This window comes from Ovis canadensis, chromosome 3 (assembly GCF_042477335.2).
Source record: "Ovis canadensis isolate MfBH-ARS-UI-01 breed Bighorn chromosome 3, ARS-UI_OviCan_v2, whole genome shotgun sequence".
Taxonomy (NCBI): Eukaryota; Metazoa; Chordata; class Mammalia; order Artiodactyla; family Bovidae; genus Ovis; species Ovis canadensis.
The window spans coordinates 167588703-167611548 of NC_091247.1; the positions used below are offsets into that span (position 1 = coordinate 167588703).

A 22846-nucleotide genomic window follows, 5' to 3' on the forward strand; every position below is an offset into this window, starting at 1 on the left:
TAAGCCCTTGTCAGTTGCATCATTTGCAAATATGTTCTCCCAGTCCATAGGTTGTCCTTTCATTTCATTTATGGTTTCCTTTGCTGTGCAAAAGCTTATGTTTGATTAGGTCCCATTTGCATATTTTTGCTTTTATTTCTATTGCCTTGGGAGACTAACCTATGGAAACAATATGATTTATGTCAGAAAATGTTTTGCATATTCTCTTCTAGGAATTTTATGGTGTCATATCTTATATTTAGGTCTTTAAGCCATTTTGAATTTATTTTTGTGTGTGGTGTAAGGGAACGTTCTAACTGCATTGATAAACATTCAGCTGTCCAGCTTTCCCAACACCACTTGCTGATGAGACTGCCTTTTTTTTCATTGAATATTCTTGCCTCCTTTGTTAAAGATTAATTGACCATAGGTGTATGGGCTTGTTTCTGGGCTCTCTATTCTGTTGCATTAATCCATATGTCTGTTTTTTTGTTTGTTCATTTTTCTGGTTTGCCAATACCATGCTGTTTTGATTACTGTAGCTTTGTAGTATGGTCTGAGGTCTGGTAGGGTTATGTCTCTACTTTGTTCTTTTTCCTCAGTATTGTTTTGGGATTTCTGGATCTTTTATGGTTCTATATACATTTTAGGATTATTTGTTCCAGGTCTGTGAAAACTGTCATGGGTGTTTTGATAGGAATTGCATTAAATCTGTAGATTGCTTTGGTAGTGTGGCCATTTTAATAATATTAATTCTTCCAATCCAAGATCTTAGGCTATATTTCCATTTCTTTGAATCATCTTCAGTTTCCTTTATCAATGTTTTATAGTTCTCAGCATGTAGGTCTTTCACCTTCTTGGTCAGGTTTGATCCTGTTGTTTTTTTTTTTTTAAATAATGTTATTTTTAAAGGGATTTTTTTTTTTACTTTCCCTTTCTGACATTTCACTGTTAGTGTAAAGAAATGCAACAGATTTCTGTATGTTTATCTTGTATCCTGTATCTTGCTGAATTTATCAGTTCTAGTAGTTTTTGTGTAGTGTCTTTAGAATTTTTTGACCTAGTATAATGTTATCTGCATAAATGAGTTTTACCTCTTTCTTTTCAATGTGGATACATTTTATTTCTTTTCTTTGTCTGATTGCTATGGCTAGGACTTCTCATACTATGGTGAGAGTGGGCATCCTTGTCTTCTTCTAGATTTTAGCAGGGAGGCTTTCCACTTTTCACCATTGAGTATTATATAATCTGTCGGTTTGTCATAAATATGGCTTTTATTATGTTGAGATATGTTCCTTCTGTACCCACTGTGGTAAGAGTTTTCTTTAAAATCATGGATAGATGTTGAATTTTATTAGATGCTTTTTTTCATCGATTGAGGTGATCATGTGGTTTTTGTCTTTTCTTTTGTTGATGTGGTATATCACACTGATCTTTGTATCCTTGTCCCAAGGACTATCCTTGTCCCAAGGATGAATCCAGCTTGACTGTGGTACATGATCTTTGTTGGATTCAGCTTGTTAATATTTTGTTGAGAATTTCTGTGCCTATATTCTTCAAAGATATTGGCCTGTAACTTTCTTTTTTTGTAGTGTTTTTGTCTGGCTTTGGTATCAGAATGATGGAGGCTTCATAGAATGACTTTGGGACTGTTCCCTCCTCTTTAGTCTTTTGGAAGAGTTTGAGAATGATCAGTATAATTTCTGCTTTTATAAGTTTGGTAGAATTCCCCAGTGAAGCCATCTGGTCATCGGCTTTTGTTTGCAGGGAGTTGTATTTTATTGTTGTTTTTAAATTATAAATTCTGTTTCACTTGTAATGATTGGGTTATTCAAATTAATTCTTTTTGATTCAGTTTTCGTGGGACATATTTCTAGAAACTTGTCCATTTCATCTAGGTTGTCTGATTTCCGGCACTTAATTGTTTGTAGTATTTTTTACACTTTGAAAATTTCTATAGTGTTGGTTATTTCTCCTCTTTCATTTCTTATTTGATTTGAGTCCTTTCTCTTTTCTTTTTGGTGAGCCTGGGCAGAGGTTTGCTGATTTTGTTTACCCTTTCAAAGACTCAGCTCTTGGTTTCATTGACTTTTTCTATTGTTTTTTTTTAATCTCTATTTCATTTACTCTCTGATCTTTATTTTCTTCCTTCTGCTTGTTTTAGCTTGTTCTTCTTTCTCCAGGTTGATTATTTGAGATTTTCCTTGTTTTCTGAGGAAGGTCTGTATGGTTATGAACTTCCTTCTAAAGACTGCTTTTCTTGCATCTCATAGATTTTGTGTGGTTATGTTTTCATTGTCATTCATCTCAAGGTATTTTAAAATTTTCTCTTTGATCTCATCATTGACCCATTGGTTTTTTTAGTACCACACTGTTTAATCTCTGTGTAATTGTTTTTTTTTCTTTCATTTCTCTTTTTTTGTGGTTGATTTCCAGTTTCATGCTTTTATAATCAAAAAAGATACTTGAAATAATTTCTATCCAATTAAATGTTTTGAGGCTTGTTTTGTGTCCTAGTATATGGTCTATCCTAGAGAATATTCCATGTGCACTTATATGCACTGTTTTTTCTGATGATGTTAAGATTTTATGCCTATCAAATCAAAGATAAGCCTCCTGCCCCAGCCTATCCCCATGCTCCCATTCTACAAAATTCTGCTATAGCTTCTGATCAGCTTCTGATGGTATTCCTTCTATGACTCTTGTCTCCAGGTACCTTCCAGTCTCTTCAGAACTCAGCAGCTGGTTTATTGTGTTATTGAGTACTTCCTACGGGCCAGGTACTGTGCTAAGAGCACAACACACGCACTATCTCATTCAATCCTCACAACCACCCAAGGCCAGTATAGTTGTCCACAGTTTACCCAGGAGGAAACAGCACTGCAAAAATTAAACAGCTTGTTCAAGGCCCTACTAATAGTAAGTGGAGGGGTGGGAATTTGAACCCACCATTCTGCCTGTAGCTGCACTTGTGGTGGTGTCTTAGATCCCTCTCCTTAAGATGCACAAGTGGATCTGGGGTTGCAGGATTTTAGAAGCCTACCCATTTGTAATTTTAAATAAAACAATTTAAGCATAACTTGCTCAACAAGTATAAGACCACTTTCAGCAAGAAGAGGGTCAGCCTCATACAGCTTCCTTCCCCAGCTGAATCTTTTTGTCCACTTTTGGAGACCTGGGAGTTTCACGCCCTCTATTTCTTATCTCATGAGTCAGTGAAGTTGTCAGCAGAAATGCTGCACACCTGAGAGATGCAGACAGAGAAAGAAAGTAGGAGAAGCAGGGGACCTAGATTTGCACTTGCTAGTGAGAAAGAGATGGAGATACCTAACCAGGCCACCAACCACTGGCATACTATGGAGCTGACCTGTGTGAGTGGCAGCCCTCTCTCTGGGCATGACCAAAGCTAGAGGTCTTTTCTGGGAAATGAAGTGGTATGGGGATGGAGTCTGCAGCACACTGTAGGGAGAGTGCAGCAGGAGGATCCCCATGGTGGGGTAACTCTGTATGTACCCTGTGGCTTTTGGGATATAAAGGGAAGAGAAGGAACAGAAATGGACAGATGAGGGAAAGGAGGGAGACTAGCACTGGAATTGCTTCAGTCCTGGCCAGGCCAGCAGGCTTTGCTTCACTGTCCTGGTCTCTTCTGCATACCCCAGATCCACTGCCACTGCCCTGACTGTGAAGCACAGAAAAGGATCAGGGAGCATGCCCTCCATCCTAGGAGAACACCAAGTCTCCTCTACTGAGCCCCCCACCCTCAAAGAAAAAAAGACTGATGGTTTGATGGTCCAGTTCTTTATTTAGAAACCTGATTGTTCTAGAACATGGTAGGTGGGTCTGTAGCCTACCCTTTTCGTGGGATTGTGTCAGAGACGGTGGGCAACTTTCTTCCCATTTTCTCAGCAACAGAGAGAAGGTGCTTCCACTCAGAAGCACAGATTTGTAGGGAACAGTGTGGAAAGGGAAAGGGGCAGGACATCTCAAGCTGATCTGGGGGAAGCAGGGAGGTGACTCTCAATAGCAGTGGGGCAAGGGTGGAGGGCCTACCTCTTAGGGCCTGCCAACCAGCCCCTCTTCTTGCTCTCCCTGCTCTACTCAAAAGATCTCAAAATGTTCGTTAGGGAGGGGAAAGGAACCCACAAGCTGGGGGATGACAGCAGGGGAAGCCAGGAGGGAAGGAAGAGGGTGTGGGGAGAACCAGGGACAGTAGATCACACAGGCCTGGGAGGTCTCCAGGTCTCAGCAGTAGCAGCAGCACTTGCCCCACAGCCCCTCCACACCCCAGGAGGGCCTTGGGGTCCACAGCTCACAGCTCAGCTCTCTGCTGTTTTGCCTTCAGTGCCCTGGGGTTTGTGGGAGACAGAGGCAGGGCCAGTCTAGAAGACTCTGGACTCTTTGGCAAGCTGATGGTGGTGGTCTCAGAAGTCAAATTCATCCAGGTCCCCAGTGCCCTCCCCGCCTGGGGAGCCCCACACCCGGCGGTAATTGCTCTCCAGGTCTTTCTGCCGCTGCCGCTCTTTCTGCGCCTCTTCAGCTCCCTGCACCTGGGGGAAGGCCACACGGTGGGGTGGGGAGGTGGGATAAGCAGAGGCTGTAGCAGACGCTGGAGGATGGGGGTGGGGGGTGGGCGGGCAGTTGTTGGTGGCGAGGCAGGAGCCAGCACTCACACAGGTGACTTGTAGGGCTCTTGCTGAGGGCTCAACACCCAGAACTGATAGCCTCCTCTTATAGATGAGGAAACTGAGGCTCGGATAGAGGCAAGGCTGGGGGCTGCCTGGAGGACTCTAAACCTCACCCTCAACCCCTCAGCCTGCTGGGGGACAGGGAAGGTGGGAAGTCTAGGACTCGGGTGGGGTGCCTCTCACCAAGATATTGAAGAAAATCTCCTTGAGGTTTTTTGTGTCCTCATCAGTCAGCCAGCGTGCATCCTCCTCAGTCCCTTCTGTCCCTGGTCGGACAATTTTGATCTCAATTTTCCCTGGAAAGGAGTGGGATGGGCAGTGAGAGGAGAGGCCAGGTGGCAGCTCCAGTGTAGGTCTTCTGCCCCCTGGGTCCCCAGCCAAGGTCCCCAGCCCCTCCACTTCCAGCAGCAAGCCCTACCAACAGCTCTGAATCCCCCAGGGCCCACCTTCGGCTGTGAGTCCCTCCCTCTCCAGCAGGTCTTTCACCAGCCCCTCGATTTGTTTCAGCTGTGGGTTTTCCCGTTTCATCTCGAGGACAGTCAGATCCTGATTGGGGCCTCCGTGACGGAGCTTGGTGACCCGGACCCGGACTCTGTGCTCAGGATCCTCCTCTTAGAGGGCGAGACACACAGGGAGACACAAAGCAGAGCCGTGACTCCAGGGTTAGGGGCTGGGGTGCTCGCCTCTCCCTAAGCCATCAGTTGGTTTCGGCAAGTTATTCCCTCTCAAACAGGTATGTGAGTCAGGGTTCAGAATAAATTAGGACCCATCACTCCCCACCCCATTCCAACCTATAAAGCTCCCTCCACCGACTGCAGTTTCCTTTCTTCCCGCTGGACCCAGTAATTCTGCCCATCACCTACAGGAAAACAAATGTTTTCTGAAGCAAAAATCAGAGAAGTTGGGGCCTGCAGAGAAGTTTGTTTTAAGAAGGAGGTTGGAAAACTTTGGTTTGGCACCCAACAATGTTGGGACTTGAAAGACATTTCAGTGTTTATAACAGAGATAGCAGGGTGGAAGGATTGAAACTAGGATGTTAGACCTGGAATGCCTGGCCTCCACACATACAGGACCCGTGAGACAGACACAAGGGACACAGCAGGAAGGGAATGAGTCTGTCCAGGCAATTGGCTTATGAGCAGCTGGGCTGCCTGTTCCCTTCTGCAGGCTGAGGGCGCTCCCTGTGCAGTCCTAGGTGACAGGAGCACCTGTCACAGGTGTGTGGCCTTTGGCCTGCACATTCACAGTCACTCATTTAGCATCTACTCATCAATCACAAGGTACCGACAAAGTGCTAGACACTGGATGTATAGAGCAAGCCAGGAAACAGCCATGCCAGGGAGCCACACAGGCTCTGAAAGCTGCTTCTCAAAAGGATCACTAGGAAGTAACCAGGCAAAGGGCTAGAGGTGTTGGGAAGCCCGAGAATGGTGTTCCAGAAAGAGTGAGAGGGTGAGCATTCTCAGAAGGGATAAAGGTGATGGACCTGGCCGTTTGTTCCTGTCTGACAGCCCTCACCTGTTGGTTGAGGGGGTGGGGGAGGCTTTTTGGGGACAACCCTCCTTTTTCGGTGCTTCTTCATCAGCTCTGGGCTCTGTTTTTCCTCCAGCCTTTTGATGAGTTTGTTGAGAGTGGATGTCAGGGCCAGCATAGCCCGATCGCGCTCTGACTCCTTCTTCAGCCCGTCTGGGTCTAGCTCTTTCTCTGTCTGGGAGGCCCAAGATGGGGGTGGAGAGTCAGGGATCTGGGGAGTGAGGGGCTATCCAGGCTCTACAAAGGAGTAACAGCTAAGTCTCATCCTTCTCACAGATCCCCTTCCCCACCGTCCCAGTTTTAATTAAGCAACTAGCAGTTCAGGGCTCCTGGCTGAATGCCCCAGGCAGGCGAGGCGTGGCCCGGGTTCTCTTCCAGCCCCTCAACTGGTTCCGCCTATCGGCACAGGCAGCCAAGGAAGCTGGAAGCTGCAGGCGGGAGAGCAGAGCTCACCTCCTGGATGATGTTCTCCAGCTCCCGCTCCATGCCAGCCTTCACCTCCTCCCGGAGCCGCTCTCGGTCTGATGGGAGCAGTATACCTTCTAGTTCCTTCTCAAATTCTCCCAGCAACTGCCGTTCATCCTCATCTTCGTCTTCATCCTCATCATCCTCCTCTTCTTCAACCTCATTCTGCTGTTCTGGGTCTCCCTTTTCCTTCACCTCTGGTTCCCTGAAAGGGACTTCTGTAGCACTGTCTCCAGGCTGCTCCTGGCCTGTGTTTGGTTTCCCCTTTGGATGGGTGAGGATCAGGAAAAAGAGAGAAATGGCAGATGGTTGGGCTTTTCATAGAGACAAACAGTGTGGGGTGGGGGGCAGACAGCAGGGATGTGGTTTAGTTGGGGACTCATGAGGAGTAAAGGAAGTTGAGGCAACTCTGTGGGCCCAGTTCAGGGGTGGTGTTCTGGGTGCCCCCAGCAGGGAGAAAGGTTCCAACTTTCCCAGGGGCAGGGCTCATACCTTTCTTGTTCCACCCTTCAGCTCCTCTATCAGTCGAATCAAGTCTGCGGGACTCCGAATGACTTTGACCTGTACGTTGTTCTGAAAATCTGAGATGAAGGAATAGGAATAGATCATAAATTAATTCTACTTTTACTTCCTAAGAAGAGGAGTTAAGGAAGTCAAGGAAGGACATGGTCCCTGGCTCCAGGAACTACCTGTCTGGTCTGAGAGACAGTGGCCAACACACCCCTCCAAAGAGCACTTAGGGGGCCTAAGGGGGCCTCACAGGTGAGAGAGAGAAGGATGCTAACAGGCTGCCGAGTTACCTGCTCTTTCACGTGCCACTGAGGGCTTCCTGGCAATCAACCTGGCTTTTAGGTCAACAGAAAAGATTCTGGGACCAAGGGCTCCTCCTCCCTGAATCCTGTTCTCCCCACAAATACAAACCCTTTTTTGTCTACTCAGTTCCAGGGATTGTATTGTAAACTAGATTCATTCTCATTTAATCCTGTAACAGCCCTCTAAGTTAGGGGTTATTGCCCACATGCTATGGGTAAGGAAATTGAGCTTGAGTGAAATTATCCAGGACTATAAAGTCAGGCAAGCAGTGGAACCACTATGTTCTGCTACCCCCCTAGAGAAGCACTGCTGTCTCTAAAAAGGAATCTGCTGCTGGCCTGGCTGCTCAGCCTCCCTCCTAGTGTCTAGGTCTATCCCCACGCCATGCTTGCCAACCTGAAAACACACGCAAGCAGTATAGGAGACATGGAGAGTTCACTCACCGTCGGGAGAGGTTGGCGGTGGGTCTATGGCTTCAAGGTTTGGTTCCTGCTCCTGATGGGGAGAAAAGGGCAGAGTCAAGTACACAGGCTTCTCTGCATGCCAACCAAACTCTTAAGGCACTGCCTCTGGGTATGGTCTTGCATCCCTAGATAAAAAGAGGTCATCTCATAATGAACCTCGGCTTGAGTGGCCCTTCGACCCAAAGCCCATGTTCAGCCTCCTCAGAGAGGTGGCTAGGAAGCTGGCTCTCACCTCAGCCTGTGTCTCCTCCCTTTCTTGGGGCTGTTCCTCTGGCTCGTGAAGCATCTTCCAGAAATCTGATTCTTTACTGTTCTCCTTGGCTGGGCTTGCACCTAGAATACAGAAAACAAAGAGAAACCTGAAAGGATAGATGGGATATGTTTCCCTCTTCTATTGTGAGGGGTTAGGGCCTGTAGTACTCCTTCCCCCACCCCAAAAGTCAGGGCTGTTGGGCTGTTGAAGACAACACATCCCTGGGTGCACAGGACAGTAACACTGAAGAAAGGAAGAAGTGGAGACGTGTGTCACGAAACAGGTGACTCAAGGACCTACCTGCTTTCTTTGGTGGCACCACCCCAGGCTTGGTCTCACTCCACACTGGAGGGTCCGGGTCTTGCCGCCGCCCCTCTAGGGCCCTGTCTCCGTACTGCTTTGAGTCTACCGGAAGATGGCGTGTCCGCGGGACGAGGACACGTTCTCAGCTCCTTGATACTCGATCTTCTGCCTGTCCCTCCCTCTGTGTCTGCTTCCTCCCTGTCCTCCTTTAAGTACTCACCAGCTTGCCTCTGAATGTAGGCCATGTACTCCTCAGGCTGCAGGGCGGGGTGGCAGAGAATGGCCTGGGGAGCAGCACTGGGTGGGGGCCGAAGGAGTGGGTGAGGGCAGAGCCGAGGAGTTCGAATGGTCAGCACGTAAGAACAGGACAAGGGCTCATCTACTCGGTCAATGTAGTCCCCAGAGATACCAGCACCCTCATCACAGAGGAACTGCCAGGACAGGAGGATGAATAAATAGTAATCACCACCAACCATTACTGTTATTCTGAAAACAGTTGTCTGCTATTAAGGACTTACAGTCTGGCAGGCACTGTGCTCTGTGCCTTGTGTATATGGTGCTATATATGCATTGTTAGTGTTTAGTTGCTACATTGGATCTTTTTTGCAACCCTATGGACTATAGCCTGACAGGCTCCTCCCTCCATGGGATTTCCCAGGCAAGAATACTGGAGTGGGTTGCCGTTTCCTTCTCCAGGAGATCTTCTGACCCAGGGATGGAACCCCCGTCTCCTGCACTGGCAGGTGGATTCTTTACCACTGAGCCACCAGGGGAGCCCTTTACATGCATTGAAGTGAAGTGAAGTCGCTCAGTCCTGTCTGACTCTTTGCGACCCCGTGGACTGTAGCCTGCCAGGCTCCTCTATCCATGGGATTCTCCAGGCAAGAATACTGGAGTGGGTTACCATTTCCTTCTCCAGGGGATCTTCCCGACCTAGGGATAGAACCCGGGTCTCCCGCATTGGAGGCAGACGCTTTAACCTCTGAGCCACCAGGGAAGCCCTTACATGCATTAGCTCATTTAATTATCATGACAACCCAGTGAGGGAGGTAACATTATCTCAACTCTGTGGCTCAAGATACAGGGGTTTGATATAGTTGAGGGACTTGTTAAGGCTGACCAGCTGGTAAGTGGTAAAAATACGAATTGAACTTGGGCAACTTAACTGTAGGTAACCAGCTGATTTCTGTTTCATGTTCTTGCTTTATGTAAATACAGTATGTACATACTTATACATATTTGATATATATTTTTATATGTATTTGAAATATGTATATTCTGTGTGTGTGTGCATGTGTGTATGATTTAAAAAAACTTTAAACAGTTCTAAGGTCTTTGTATTAATCAGAAAGAGAGTAAAGATATCAATTAATGTTAGCCTTTGATTAGTTAGGATTCACCCCTGTAATTTCTGGGGCTTCCCTGGTGGCTCAGCAGTAAAGAATTCGCTTGCCAATGCAAGAGATGTGGGTTCGATCCTCGGTTCAGGAAGATCCCCTGGAAGAGGAAATGGCAACCCACTCCAATATTCTTGCCTGGGAAATTTCATGGACAGAGGAGCCTGGCAGGACTGCTGCTGCTGCTACTGCTGCTAAGTCGCTTCAGTCGTGTCCGACTCTGTGTAACATGGAGTTGCAAAGAGTTGGACACGACTGAGCTTGCACACACACACACTCTGTAATTTCTAAAGTAACTGTTACAAGTAGAAGAGAGGTCCCACTTCTGAGTGGCCGCCCAAGGAGCTCTGCAGATCCACTCCCTAGTGAAATTCCATAACTGGTGAACACTTTTTTTTTTTTTAACTCAGGCATTTAAAATCTCTGGAAATTTTCCTAAGGACATACAACAAATTAAGAAACATCTATTCAAGAAAATCCACTAAATCTTGAATAGTGTAAGTTTATAGTACTTGGGCCATGACCCTCCTTCTTTTCTCTCAACCCTGACTTCACAGCTCAGACAGATGCTCCATTCCAGGTGAGTAAGTTCCAAAAAATGGGGCTTCTATCCCCTCAGCAACCAGTCAAGAGATATGGTATGTCACCAGAGGGGCAGGCCACCAATATTCCTCAATCCCCTCTAGTTACAAGTTGCAGAGAATACCTGCTGAATACGGTCAAGAGACTGAGGACTCCCTCCACCCAGCCCCGCTCATAGGACAGTGGCTGCACCTCAGGAGCAGAAGGACAGGAATACTGGGCCTTGATCACCCTCACCACAGATCACTGAAAGGGCAGAGGCTTCACAACAGAGATGAGAACTGAGAGGACCAGAGGCTATCACCCCTGCCCAGGTCTCTGCTCATAAAACAGGAGCGTCACTCTGACAGAACTGGGTCAGTGTCTCTGACATCAGCTCCAGAGCAGGGGCTTAGAGATTCTGCCAGGGGGAGAGGCAATCCATTAGAACAGAAAGCTCCAAAGGTCTTTCCAAATGAACTGACTTCTTGTGAAACAGTATGAGGAAGTTTAAGCCTAAGGGCACTTTCCAAAAAATGAAAAAAATTGGAGGTAAGCACTAAAGAAGAGGCTGGTATCATCAAAAACAACCCTGGTACAGAAGCCCAAATTTAATTGGATCAGATTATGGCGCAACTTATGCCCCACATGTCAAAAACTACAGAGCAATTGGCTAGCAATTAATGAGTATGAACAGCTGGGTATGATATAGGCAGAGGCAGACAGATTAACACATCAGCAAGAGAGACAGTCACAGGGAGCCCTGCTGACACACCATCATGAACTGCGGCTGTGTGCATGCCCATGGCTGTGCCCTCAGAGGAGTGACATCAGGGCTTCATACTGCAAGAGGAGTAGGCCTCACTAAAATAGCTCAGCCAAGTCACGAAAGAAACAAGCAAATGACCAAAACATGTCTCATGGTGGAGGCCAAGAATTAGTATCCAAACTTGCTCCAATATATTACCTAAAATATTTTAGGTATATTTTAATATATTTTTGTTCACTTTTCAGCAAAAAATTATGAGATGCACATGCAAAGAAACAAAGTGTGATCCATACACGGAAAAAGCAGGCAACAGAAAATGCCTGTGAGAGGAGACAGATGTTAGATTTCAGAGAGAAACATTTTAAAGTAGTCATTATGATAAATTCAAAGAGCTAAAAATTTAAATCATATAAAGTATGTTCTCCTATAATTAAAAAAGATACATGCACCCCCTATGTTCACAGCAACACTATTTACAAAAACCAAAACATGGAAACAACCTAAATGTCCATTGACAGATCAATGGATAAAGATGTGATGCATACGCACACTGGAATACTACTCAGCTGTGAACAAGAATGAAATAATGGCATTCGCAGCAACATGGATGGACCTCTAGAGATTATCATACTAAATGAAGTGATTTGGAAAGAGACAAATACCTTATTATATCACTTACATAAATCTAAAATATGATGCAAATGAACTTATCTATGAAACAGAAATCTACTCACAGACATAGAGAACAGACTTGTGATTGCCAAGGGGGAGGGGAGGTGGAGAAGAGAAGGACTGGAGGTTTGAAGCTAGCAGATTCAAAAGTGAAAGTCGAGCAGTCGTGTCCAACTCTTTGTGACCCCATGGACTGTAGCCTGCCAGGCTCCTCTGCCAGTGGAATTCTCCAGCCAGAATGCTGGAGTGGGCAGCCATTCCCCTCTCCAGGGGACCTTCCCAATGCAGGGATCGAACCCAGGTTTCCCACACTTCAGGTGGATTCTTTACTATCTGAGCCACCAGGGAAGCCCAAGCAGATGCAAAGTATTATGTACAGAATGGATACACAAGGTCCTATTGTATAGCACAGGGAACTAATCCAATATCCTGTGATAAACCATAATGGAAAATAATTATGAAAAAGAATGTATATATGTGTGTCACTTTGCTCTACAGCAGAAATTAAAACAACACTGTAAATCAATTATATTTCAATAAAATACATTTTTTATAAAAACAGGGACAGAGTATGTTCTCTAACCACAGTGTAATGATATTAGAAGTTAATAACAAATAAAAGCATAAATAAACAAATGGGACCTAATTAAAATTAAAAGCTTCGGCACAACAAAGGAAACTGTAAGCAAGGTGAAAAGACAGCCTTCAGAATGGGAGAAAATAATAGCAAATGAAGCAACTGACAAAGAATTAATCTCAAAAATATGCAAGCAACTTCTGCAGCTCAATTCCAGAGAAATAAATGACCCAATCAAAACATGGGCCAAAGAACTAAACAGACATTTCTCCAAAGAAGACATACAGATGGCTAACAAACACATGAAAAGATGCTCAACATCACTCATTATTAGAGAAATGCAAATCAAAACCACAATGAGGTACCATTTCATGCCAGTCAGAATGGCTACGATCCAAAAGTCTACAAGCAATAAATGCTGGAGAGGGTGTGGAGAAAAGGGAAGCCTCTTACACTGTTGGTAGGAATGCAAACTAGTACAGCCACTATGGAGAACAGTGTGGAGATTCCTTAAAAAACTGGAAATAGAACAGCCATATGACCCAGCAATCCCACTTCTGGGCATACACACCGAGGAAACCAGAATTGAAAGAGACACGTGTACCACAGTGTTCATCACAGCACTGTTTACAATAGCCAGGACATGGAAGCAACCTAGATGTCCATCAGCAGATGAATGGATAAGAAAGTTGTGGTACCTATACACAATGGAGTATTACTCAGCCATTAAAAAGAATACATTAAAAAAAATAAAAAAAGAATACATTTGAATCAGCTCTAATGAGGTGGATGAAACTGGAGCCTATTATACAGAGAGAAGTTAGCCAGAAAGAAAAACACCAATACAGTATAATAATGCATATATATGGAATTCAGAAAGATGGTGATAACCCTGTATGCGAGACAGCAAAAGACACAGATGTATAGAACAGTCTTTTGGACTCTGTGGGAGAGGGTAAGGGTGGGATGATTTGGGAGAATGGCATTGAAACATGTATATTATCATATGTGAAATGAATTGCCAGTCCAGATTTGATGCATGATACAGGATGCCCAGGGCTGGTGCACTGGGATGACCCAGAGGGATCGTATGGGGAGGGATGAGGGAGTGGGGTTCAGGATGGGGAACACATGCATATGTGTGGCGGATTCATGCTGATGTATGGCAAAACCAATACAATATTGTAAAGTAATTAGCCTCCAATTAAAATAAATTTATATTTAAAAAAGAAATTAATAACAAAGAAATCTGAGGAATTCATAAATGTGTAGAAATCAAATACACTCCTAAGTAACCAATGGCTCAAAGAAATAACAAGAAAATTAGAAAATACTGAGATGAATGAAAACACAATGAAGACATAATATATCAGAACTTATGGATGCAGCTAAAGCAGTGCTTAGAAGAAAATTTTTACCTGTAAAGTATAAAAAAGAAGAAACAGATCAAATCCATAACCTGAACTTCCACTTTGAAACTAGAAAAGGAAAAGCAAACTAAACCCAAAGCAAGCAGAGGGAAAGAAATAATACAGACTAGAACAGAAATGAATGAAATAGAGAACAGAAAAATAATAGAGAAAATAAACTAAAAGTTGATTTTTGAAAAGATCAATAAAAGTGACAAAACTTTAGTTAGACTGATCAAGGAAAAAAGAGAAGACTCAAGTTGGTACAATTCAAAATGAAAGAAGGAACATTACTACCAACCTTACAGATGTAAAAAGGATTGTAAAGGAATACTATGGTCACCTATATGCCAACAAATCAGATAACTCAGATGAAATGGACAAATTTCTAGAAGGACACAAAATACTGAGTAAAGAAGAAAAAATCTATTCAAATAGACCAGTAACAATTAAAGAGGTTAAGTTAGTAATTAAAAACAACTACCCACACAGGGAAGCTTGGGTCAAATGGGTCTACTGATGAATTTTACCAAACATTTAAAACATAAAAATTCCAATTGGTCTCAAACTCTTCAAAAAAAATAGAAGAGGAGGGGCTTCCCTGGTGGTCCAGTGACTTGTTCTTCCAATGCAGGGGGCACAGGCTTGATCTCTGGTCAAGGAAATAGACCCCATGCTGCAAGTAAGAGTCCGCTTGCCACAACTAAACATCCTGCATGCTGCAACTAGGAGATTCTGCATGCCTGGCATAGACAGACAAACAGATAAATAATGCCTTCTCTGGTGGTCCACTGGTTAAGAATCCGCCTGCAAATGGGGACGTGGGTTCGATTCCTGGTCCGGGAAAATTCCACATGTCGCGGGGCAACTAAGCCTGTGTGCCACGACTCCTGAGACTGAGCTCTAGAGTTGATGCTCTGCAACAACAGAAGTCCGGGCACCGAAGCTAGAGGGGAGCTCCTGCTCTCCGCAACTAGAGAAAGTCCATGCACAGCAACAAAGACTCAGTGCAGCCAAAAATAAATAATTTTTTTAAATAAATAAATATTTAAAAAACCCCAAAACACAAAAAATAGAAGAAGAGGGAACACCTCTCAGCTCATTCTATGAGACCAGGGAATTCCCTAATCCAACAATGCTTCTATTTAAAAAATAAATTTAAAATATAATATTACAAAAACAATAGCTAACTATTCTTTAACATCCACTATTTCAAAGGCAAAACAAAACAAAACAAAAAAAACCCCAAACTATAAAACATTGCTGAAGGAAATTAAAGACTTAAATGGAAAGATATCCTAGTTCACAGATTATAAAACTTAATATTGTGAAGATAGCAATAGATTTAACTGCAATCTCCATCAAAATTTCAGGTGCTTTCTTTGCAGAAGTTATGTTCCTAAAATTCACATGAAAATTCAAGGAACTCCACATAGCCAAAACAATCTTGAAGAACAGGATTGGATTTCAAATCGTACTTATAGATTTCAAAGCTTGCTACAAAGATACAGTATCAAGATATTGTGGTACTAACATAAGTATACAGACCAATGAAACAGAGTTGAGTCCAGAAATTAACCTTTACTATTATCATCTTTCAGTAAGGTTACCAAGATCATTCAATGGGAACTGTCTTTTCAACAAATGATGCTAAGTCAAAAGGATATCTACAAGCAAAACAATGAAGTTTGACTCCTGCTTCATACCATACATAAAAATTAACTCCCATTGGATCAAAGACCTAAAGGTAAAACTATAAAACTCTTAGAAGGAAACATAAGTGTAAGTCTTCTTGGCCTTAAATGAGGCAATGATTTGTTAGGTACAATATCAAGAGCACAAGTAACAAAAGGAAAAAAAAGATTAATTGGAATCCATCAAAATTAAAGGCCTTTGTGTTGTAAAGGATACCATCAAGAGTGTGAAATGACAATTCACAGAATGGGAGAAAATATTTGCAAATTATATCTGATAAGGAACTTGTATCTAGAATATATAAAGAAGTTTTACAACTCAATAATAAAATGACAATGCAATTTTCAAATGGGCGACAGATCTGAATAGACATTTCTCTAAAAAAAAAGACAAATTGCTAATACGCCCACGAAAAGTTGCTCCACATTGTTAACCATCAGGAAATGCAAATCAAAACTACAATGAGATGCCACTTCATACTCACTAGGAAGGCTACAGTCAAAAAGATGAAAAACAGGGCTTTACTGGTGGTCTAGTGGTTAAGAATCCACCTGCCAATCCAGAGGACATAGGTTCAGCCCCTGGTCTGGGAAGATCCCACATGCCGAGGAGCAACTAAGCCACAACTACTGACCCAGCAAGCTAGAATCCAACAGCCACAACAACTGAGCCCACGTCCTGCAACTACTGAAGCCCGCTACAAGAGAAGCCACCTCAATGAGGAGACTGCACACTGCTACGGAGACCCAGCGTGGCCAAAAGTAAAACAAGATTAATTAATTAATTTTAAAAAAGGTGAAAAACAAGTGCTGAAGAGGATGTGGAGAAATTCAAACTCTCACCCAACACTTGTGGGATTATATAATAAAACAATGGGACTGTTTCAGAAAAAGTCTGGCAATTAAATATAGAATTTAATGAAAGTCTGGCAATCTAAAAATATTAAAGTCTGGCAATTTAATATAGAATTACCATATGATCCCGCAATTCTATTCCTTGGTATATACCAAAAGAAAAAAACACACAAAAACCTGTTCACGTATGTTTAAAGCACCATTGTTCATAATAGCCAAAAAGTGCAAACAACCCAAGTGTTCACCAACTGATGAAAGAATAGATAGAATGTGAAATATTATTTGGTAATAAAATGTAAAGCAGTACTGGTACCTGCTACACACAGATGACTCTTGAACACATGATAAATGAAAGAAGCCAGACATAAAAGGTCACACATTATAAACCATTACATCAACAGAGTGAAAGATGAGAGGTTGTCTGGAGAGGTAGATGGGGTGGGGAGTGGAGGTAGAATAGAAAGTAACTGCTCAAGGGTAGAGGATTTCTTTCAGGGTGATGACAATGGTCTACAATTGCTTGTGCTAATGGCTGCACACCTCTGAATACATGAAAAAACCACCGAAATACACCCTGAATTATGTGCTATGTGACTTATATCTCCATAAACGTGTTATTTAAAAAAATAGACAGAGCAAAACTTCCCACTGAGATGAGAGAAAAGTGGCATCATTAAGATAAACCAAAAGCAAGGAAGGAGAGAAAAAATGGAATAAAGGAAAGCATAAAATAAAATGTTAGACATAAGTCCAAATATATACACACACATATATAAATGGCTGAAAATGTTTTAAATACAAATACGTGCTATTTGGAGACACACTTAAAACATAAGACTATAGAAAAGGTAAAAACAAAAGGATGAAAAAAAATCAGTAAACATAACTCAATCAAAGCCGTTATAGCTATATTATTATCACAGCAGAGACTTAAAGTAAAAAAATTACTAAGATAAAGGTCAATTCATAATGTTAAACCATTCAATTTATGAGGAATAATAATTTAAATTGTGTGTAATTCTTTATCTTCCTTGTCTGTCTCTCCCAACGAGATGAGGCATTTTTGTCTCGTGTTCTCTTGAAATATCTCTAGCAACTAGAACAGTTCCTGGCACACAGACACACTTAAACATTAGCTGAATAAATTGATACATAGCCCCAAGATACAAAAAGCAACAGCTGACAGAATAATGACGAATAAATTGAAAGAATAATAAGTAAAAACAGACAAATCCATAATTATAGTGGGAGACAGATCAGTAAGGATATAAAAGATTTGAACAGCATGACCTAAAAGACATACAGAAAACATCGTGCCTCACAGTAGAGGACATGTTCTTTTCAAACACAAAGAATCATTCACAGACACTGACATACACTGTACTGTACCAGTCTCACCAAATTTGAAAGGACTCAAATTTAATGGTATAACCATGAAAGTCTATGTAACTATTATACATATACATATATAATATATATTATATATATATATATATAAGATAATCAGGGAAACTTGAAATGCTTGACTATTTGGTGATAAGAAATTTGGTTAATTTTTCAAGTGTGATATAGTACTGTGGTTATATTTTTAAAAGAGCTCTAGTCTTTTAGGGATAACACAGAAATATTTAAGGATGAAATGAGATGATGCCTGCAATCTGCTTCCAAATAAGCTGGGAGTGGAAGTATAGTGCATGGAGGTGGGCAAGGGGATAGGTGAAATGAGACTGGCCATATTGGTTGAAGCCAAATGATACACAGGGAGGTGACTGGACAATTCTGGTTTTGTTTTTCATTTTCTGTAACAGAAAGTTTTTACAGACAATCTTTAAATATATATCACCTGCACCCAGCAATTATACTTTATGTATAATAGAATTATCTTCTGTAATGACAAAAAGTAGGAGGGAAATGATTTTAAGCATATAGTAATGGTGACAAAGTGATAGAACATTCATACAATGGAATATTATGTAAACATGAAAACAAAGAATAAAGTTCTAGACATACTGCCCCTGAAAGATTGCTAAGAATTATTGTCAAGATGTATAAAAATAAGGTGGCACAAAGTATGTTTAACGTACTGTGCATTGTATGTTTTTAAAAAAGGGGGAACAGGAAATAAGAATCTCTAATCACAACTGCTTTTAAACACACAAAGAAAGGCCAGAAGGCTACAGAATAATAAGAGCAGGGTTACTGGGCAGTGGGGGAGGGCATGATGGGAAATGAGCAGGTGGGAGATAAGTTTGGGAGGGAAAATTTTTATCACACACCTTTATACTTTCTGGGTTTTGAGTTATGGGAGAGTATTATCAATTTGAAAATTAGATTAAAAAAACTTAAAATAGCCTCAGAAAACCGTGACATATTTGTAGTAGTAACTGGAGAGAAATTTGTAAGAGGATGTAAAAGAGGAAAAGCTGGAAATGAGTTAAGCACTCAAGAAATTAGGGGGGAGAAATCAAATTAAAGCTGAAAAAAGTAGAAGGAAGGAAAAGAACGATTAGCCTGGAAATAAATACAATAGAAAACAAATATTGAATTGCTACAGAAGCTCAACAGAGCTGAAATTAGTTCTTGGAAAATAAAACTAATAAAACTGACCAGCCTCTCGAGACTGACCAGTAACAAAACCTGTGGGTGCTGTTGAGTCACTTAGTCATGTCCAACTCTTTGAGACCCTATGGACTGTTGCTGCCAGGCTCCTCTGTCCATGGGATTCTGCCATTTCCTTTTCCAGGGGCTCTTCCCCACCCAGGGACTGAATGTGCATCTCCTGCTTGGCAGGTGGATTCTTTACCACTGAGCCACTTGGGAAGCCCCATACTTCCTTTAGCATTTTCCAAACTCATTACACTCCAGGGTTTTCCCTATGGTATGCATTGTGGTGTGATATACTCTAATATAGCTGTTTTATGGACAAAGGTTTTCCACATTCATAAGGTTTCTCCTCTGTGTGAATTCTCAGGTGTATTCCAAGAGCTGAGTTTTGGCTAAAAGCCTTCCCACATTCACTGCACTCACAGGGTTTCTCTCCTGTGTGAATTCTCTGGTGTGCACTGAGATCTGACTTCTGGGGAGAAGGTCTTTGCACCCTCACTGCATTTTTAGGATTTTACACCTGTGTGAATTCTCTGATGTACTCTGAGGACGGAATTACATGCAAGAGGAATAACCTGAAAAGAGGAATCTAATTACAGATGCTACAACAGTTAGAACTGGACATGGAACAACAGACTGGTTCCAAATAGGAAAAGGAGTACATTAAGGCTGAACGTTGTCACCCTGCTTATTTAACTTATATGCAGAGTACATCATGAGAAATGCTGGGCTGGAAGAAGCACAAGCTGGAATTAAGATTGCTGGGAGAAATATCAATAACCTCAGATATGCAGATGACACCACCCTTATGGCAGAAAGTGAAGAACTAAAGAGACTCTTCAAAAGCAGAGACATTACTTTGCTGACTAAGGTCCGTCTAGTCAAGGCTATGGTTTTTCCTGTGGTCATGTATGGATGTGAGTGTTGGACTGTGAAGAAAGCTGAGTGCCGAAGAATTGAAGCTTTTGAACTGTGGTGTTGGAGAAGACTCTTGAGAGTCCCTTGGACTGCAAGGAGATCCAACCAGTCCATTCTGAAGGAGATCAGCCCTGGGATTTCTTTGGAAGAAATGATGCTAAAGCTGAAACTCCAGTACTTTGGCCACCTCATGCGAAGAGTTGACTCATTGGAAAAGACTCTGATACTGGGAGGGATTAGGGGCAGAAGGGGACGACAGAGGATGAGATGGCTGGATGACATCACTGACTCAATGGACGTGAGTCTGAGTGAACTCTGCGAGTTGGTGATGGACAGGGAGGGCTGGTGTGCTGCGATTCATGGGGTCGCAAAGAGTCGGACATGACTGAGTGACTGAACTGACTGACTGACTGAAAGAGCCTCTTGATGAAAGTGAAAGAGGAGAGTGAAAAAGTATGGTTAAAGCTCAACATTCAGAAAACTAAGATAATGGCATCCGGTCCCATCACTTCATGGCAAATAGATGGGGAAACAGTGGAAATAGTGGCTTATTTTATTTTGGGGGGCTCCAAAATCACTGCAGATGGTGACTGCAGCCATGAAATTAAAAGACGCTTGCTCCTTGGAAGGAAAGTTATGACCAACCTAGACAGCGTATTAAAAAGCAGAGACCTTTGTCAACAAAGGTCCGTCTAGTCAAGGCTATGGTTTTTCCAGTGGTTGTGTATGGATGTGAGAGTTGGACTATAAAGAAAGCTGAGGGCAAAAGAATTGATGCTTTTGAACTGTGGTGTTGGAGAAGGCTCTTGAGAGTCCCTTGGACTGCAAGGAGATCCAACCAGTCCATTCTGAAGGAAATCAGCCCTGGGTGTTCATTGGAAGGACTGATGCTGAGGCTGATACTCTAATACTTTGGCCACCTGATGGGAAGAGCTGACTTATTTGAAAAGACACTGATGCTGGCAAAAACTGAGGGCAGGAGGAGAAGGGGACAACGGAGGATGAGATGGTTGGATGGCATCACCAACTCAGTGGACATGGGTTTGGGTGGACTCCAGGAGTTGGTGATGGACAGGGAGGCCTGGTGTGCTGCAGTTCATGGGGTCTCAAAGAGTTGGACACAACTGAGCAACTGAACTGAACTGACAGAGATTAGAAGGAAATAAGCACCTTTATACCAAGAAATTGGAAAAAGGAGACAAACTAGACCGATTTCTAGAAAATATACTAAAACTGACCCAAGTAGAAATAAAAAAACTTTGAATATTCCTAAAACTACTAAAATAAATGAATCATAAGTAAAAATCTTCCTACAAAGAAAACCTAGACCAAGATGATTTTCCAGGTGAATTCAAGCAAACATGTAAGAATAAAATATCACAATCTTACACAATCTTCAGAATATAGAAAAAGTGAACATTTTTTGACTGATTTTTCAAAGCTAGCATAACCTTGTCTAAAGCATAAGGACAGTACTAGAAGGGAAAACTAAGGTCACTCTCTCTCAGGAGAGACATACAAGATCCTTAAAAACATCACAAACTGAGTCCAACAAGGTAAAAAAAGGATACTCAAAGATAATACATATGAACTTCCCTGGTGGTCCAGTGGTTGAGAATCCACCTATCAACACAGGGACAGGGGTTTGATTCCTGGTCCGGGAAGATTCCACCTGCCTTGGGGCAACTGGGCCTGTGTACCACACTAGAGAGTAGCCCCAACTTGTTGAACCTAGAAAAAAGCCAGCATGCAGCCACGAAGACCCAGTGCATCCAAAAATAAATAACTAATAGTATTTTTTTAAAGATATTTTTAAAACTAGATGCATCTCAGGAAAGCAAAATTGCTTTAATATTAGAAAATCAATAAATAACTTAATGTCAAATCACAGATACACAGAACAAACCGATGGTTATCAGTGAGGAGATGAAAGGGTGAGCAATATAGGGGCAGAGGATTAAGAGGTACAAACTATAATGTATAAATAAACCACAAGGATATACTGAACAACACAGGGAATACAGCCAATATTTTATAATAACTATAAATGGAGTATAACCTTTAAAAATTGTGAATCATTATACTGTACTGTATAATTTACATAATTCATAATCAAGGATATTTTAATTAAAAATTTTGGGGTTGGGAGGGAGACTCAGGAGGGAGGGGATGTATATGCACATACAGCTGATTCACTTTGTTTCACAGCAGAACTAACACATGATAAAGCAATTATATTCCAATTAAAATTTTTTTAATTTTTTAAAAATAAAAGCAAAAAAAAAATCTCTGATTGTAAAAAAGAAGCTAACAATGGTTACCTTTCTACAGGGATAGAAACAGAGTGATGAGGGGAAAGTGTGTTAAGACTTTTCTCTGTACACTTTGTAAAGCATTTCTATATTAGAGCTATGAAAATTCATACCTATTCAAAAATTCAATATAAAAAATTTTCTAAGTGTGAAAAAAATCCAAGAAGTCAGAAAGAGAACAGAACTTAAAGGAAGAAGAAGGAAATAAATGATAAAATAGTGATGTTCCCCTTCACGGATCACTGCCTTGTCACGGAAAAGGGGCCTGTGTAACTTGGAGACGCCATGAGCCAATCCATGCAGGGCCACCCAAGGGCACAGGTCATAGTGAAGAGTTCTGACAAAATGTGGTCCACTAGAGAAGGAAATGGTAACTCATTCTTGTATTCTTGCCTGGAGAACCTCATGGACAGTATGAAAAGGCAGAAAGATATAACATCAGAAGACGAGCCCTCCCCTAGGTCAGAAGGTGTCCAATATGCTACTGGGGAAGAGCAGAGGGCAATTACCAATAGCTCCAGAAAGAATGAAGCAGCTGGACCAAAGTGGGAATGACGCTCAGCTGCGGATATGTCTGGTGGTG

At 42.2% G+C, this 22846-nt stretch overlaps 1 protein-coding gene across 8 annotated transcripts in view; it reads right to left on the reverse strand.

Moving 5' to 3' along the window:
• Positions 1–3761: 3761 nt before the first annotated feature.
• OS9 (OS9 endoplasmic reticulum lectin) overlaps positions 3762–22846 on the reverse strand; it is a 35669-nt gene continuing 16584 nt past the window's right edge. For 2 of the 8 annotated variants that reach the window (XM_069584804.1, XM_069584803.1), the window contains exons 6-15: positions 8716–8926; positions 8493–8597; positions 8172–8272; positions 7919–7970; positions 7155–7243; positions 6651–6926; positions 6183–6372; positions 5111–5275; positions 4848–4960; positions 3762–4526 (exon numbers count right to left, since the gene is read on the reverse strand). In XM_069584804.1, coding sequence (XP_069440905.1) covers positions 4401–4526; positions 4848–4960; positions 5111–5275; positions 6183–6372; positions 6651–6926; positions 7155–7243; positions 7919–7970; positions 8172–8272; positions 8493–8597; positions 8716–8926 — 1428 coding nt within the window. In that variant the 3' untranslated portion in view covers positions 3762–4400. The remainder of the gene's footprint in view (positions 4527–4847; positions 4961–5110; positions 5276–6182; positions 6373–6650; positions 6927–7154; positions 7244–7918; positions 7971–8171; positions 8273–8492; positions 8598–8715; positions 8927–22846) is intronic. The other 6 variants (XM_069584809.1, XM_069584808.1, XM_069584807.1 and 3 more) reach the window with 3 other exon arrangements.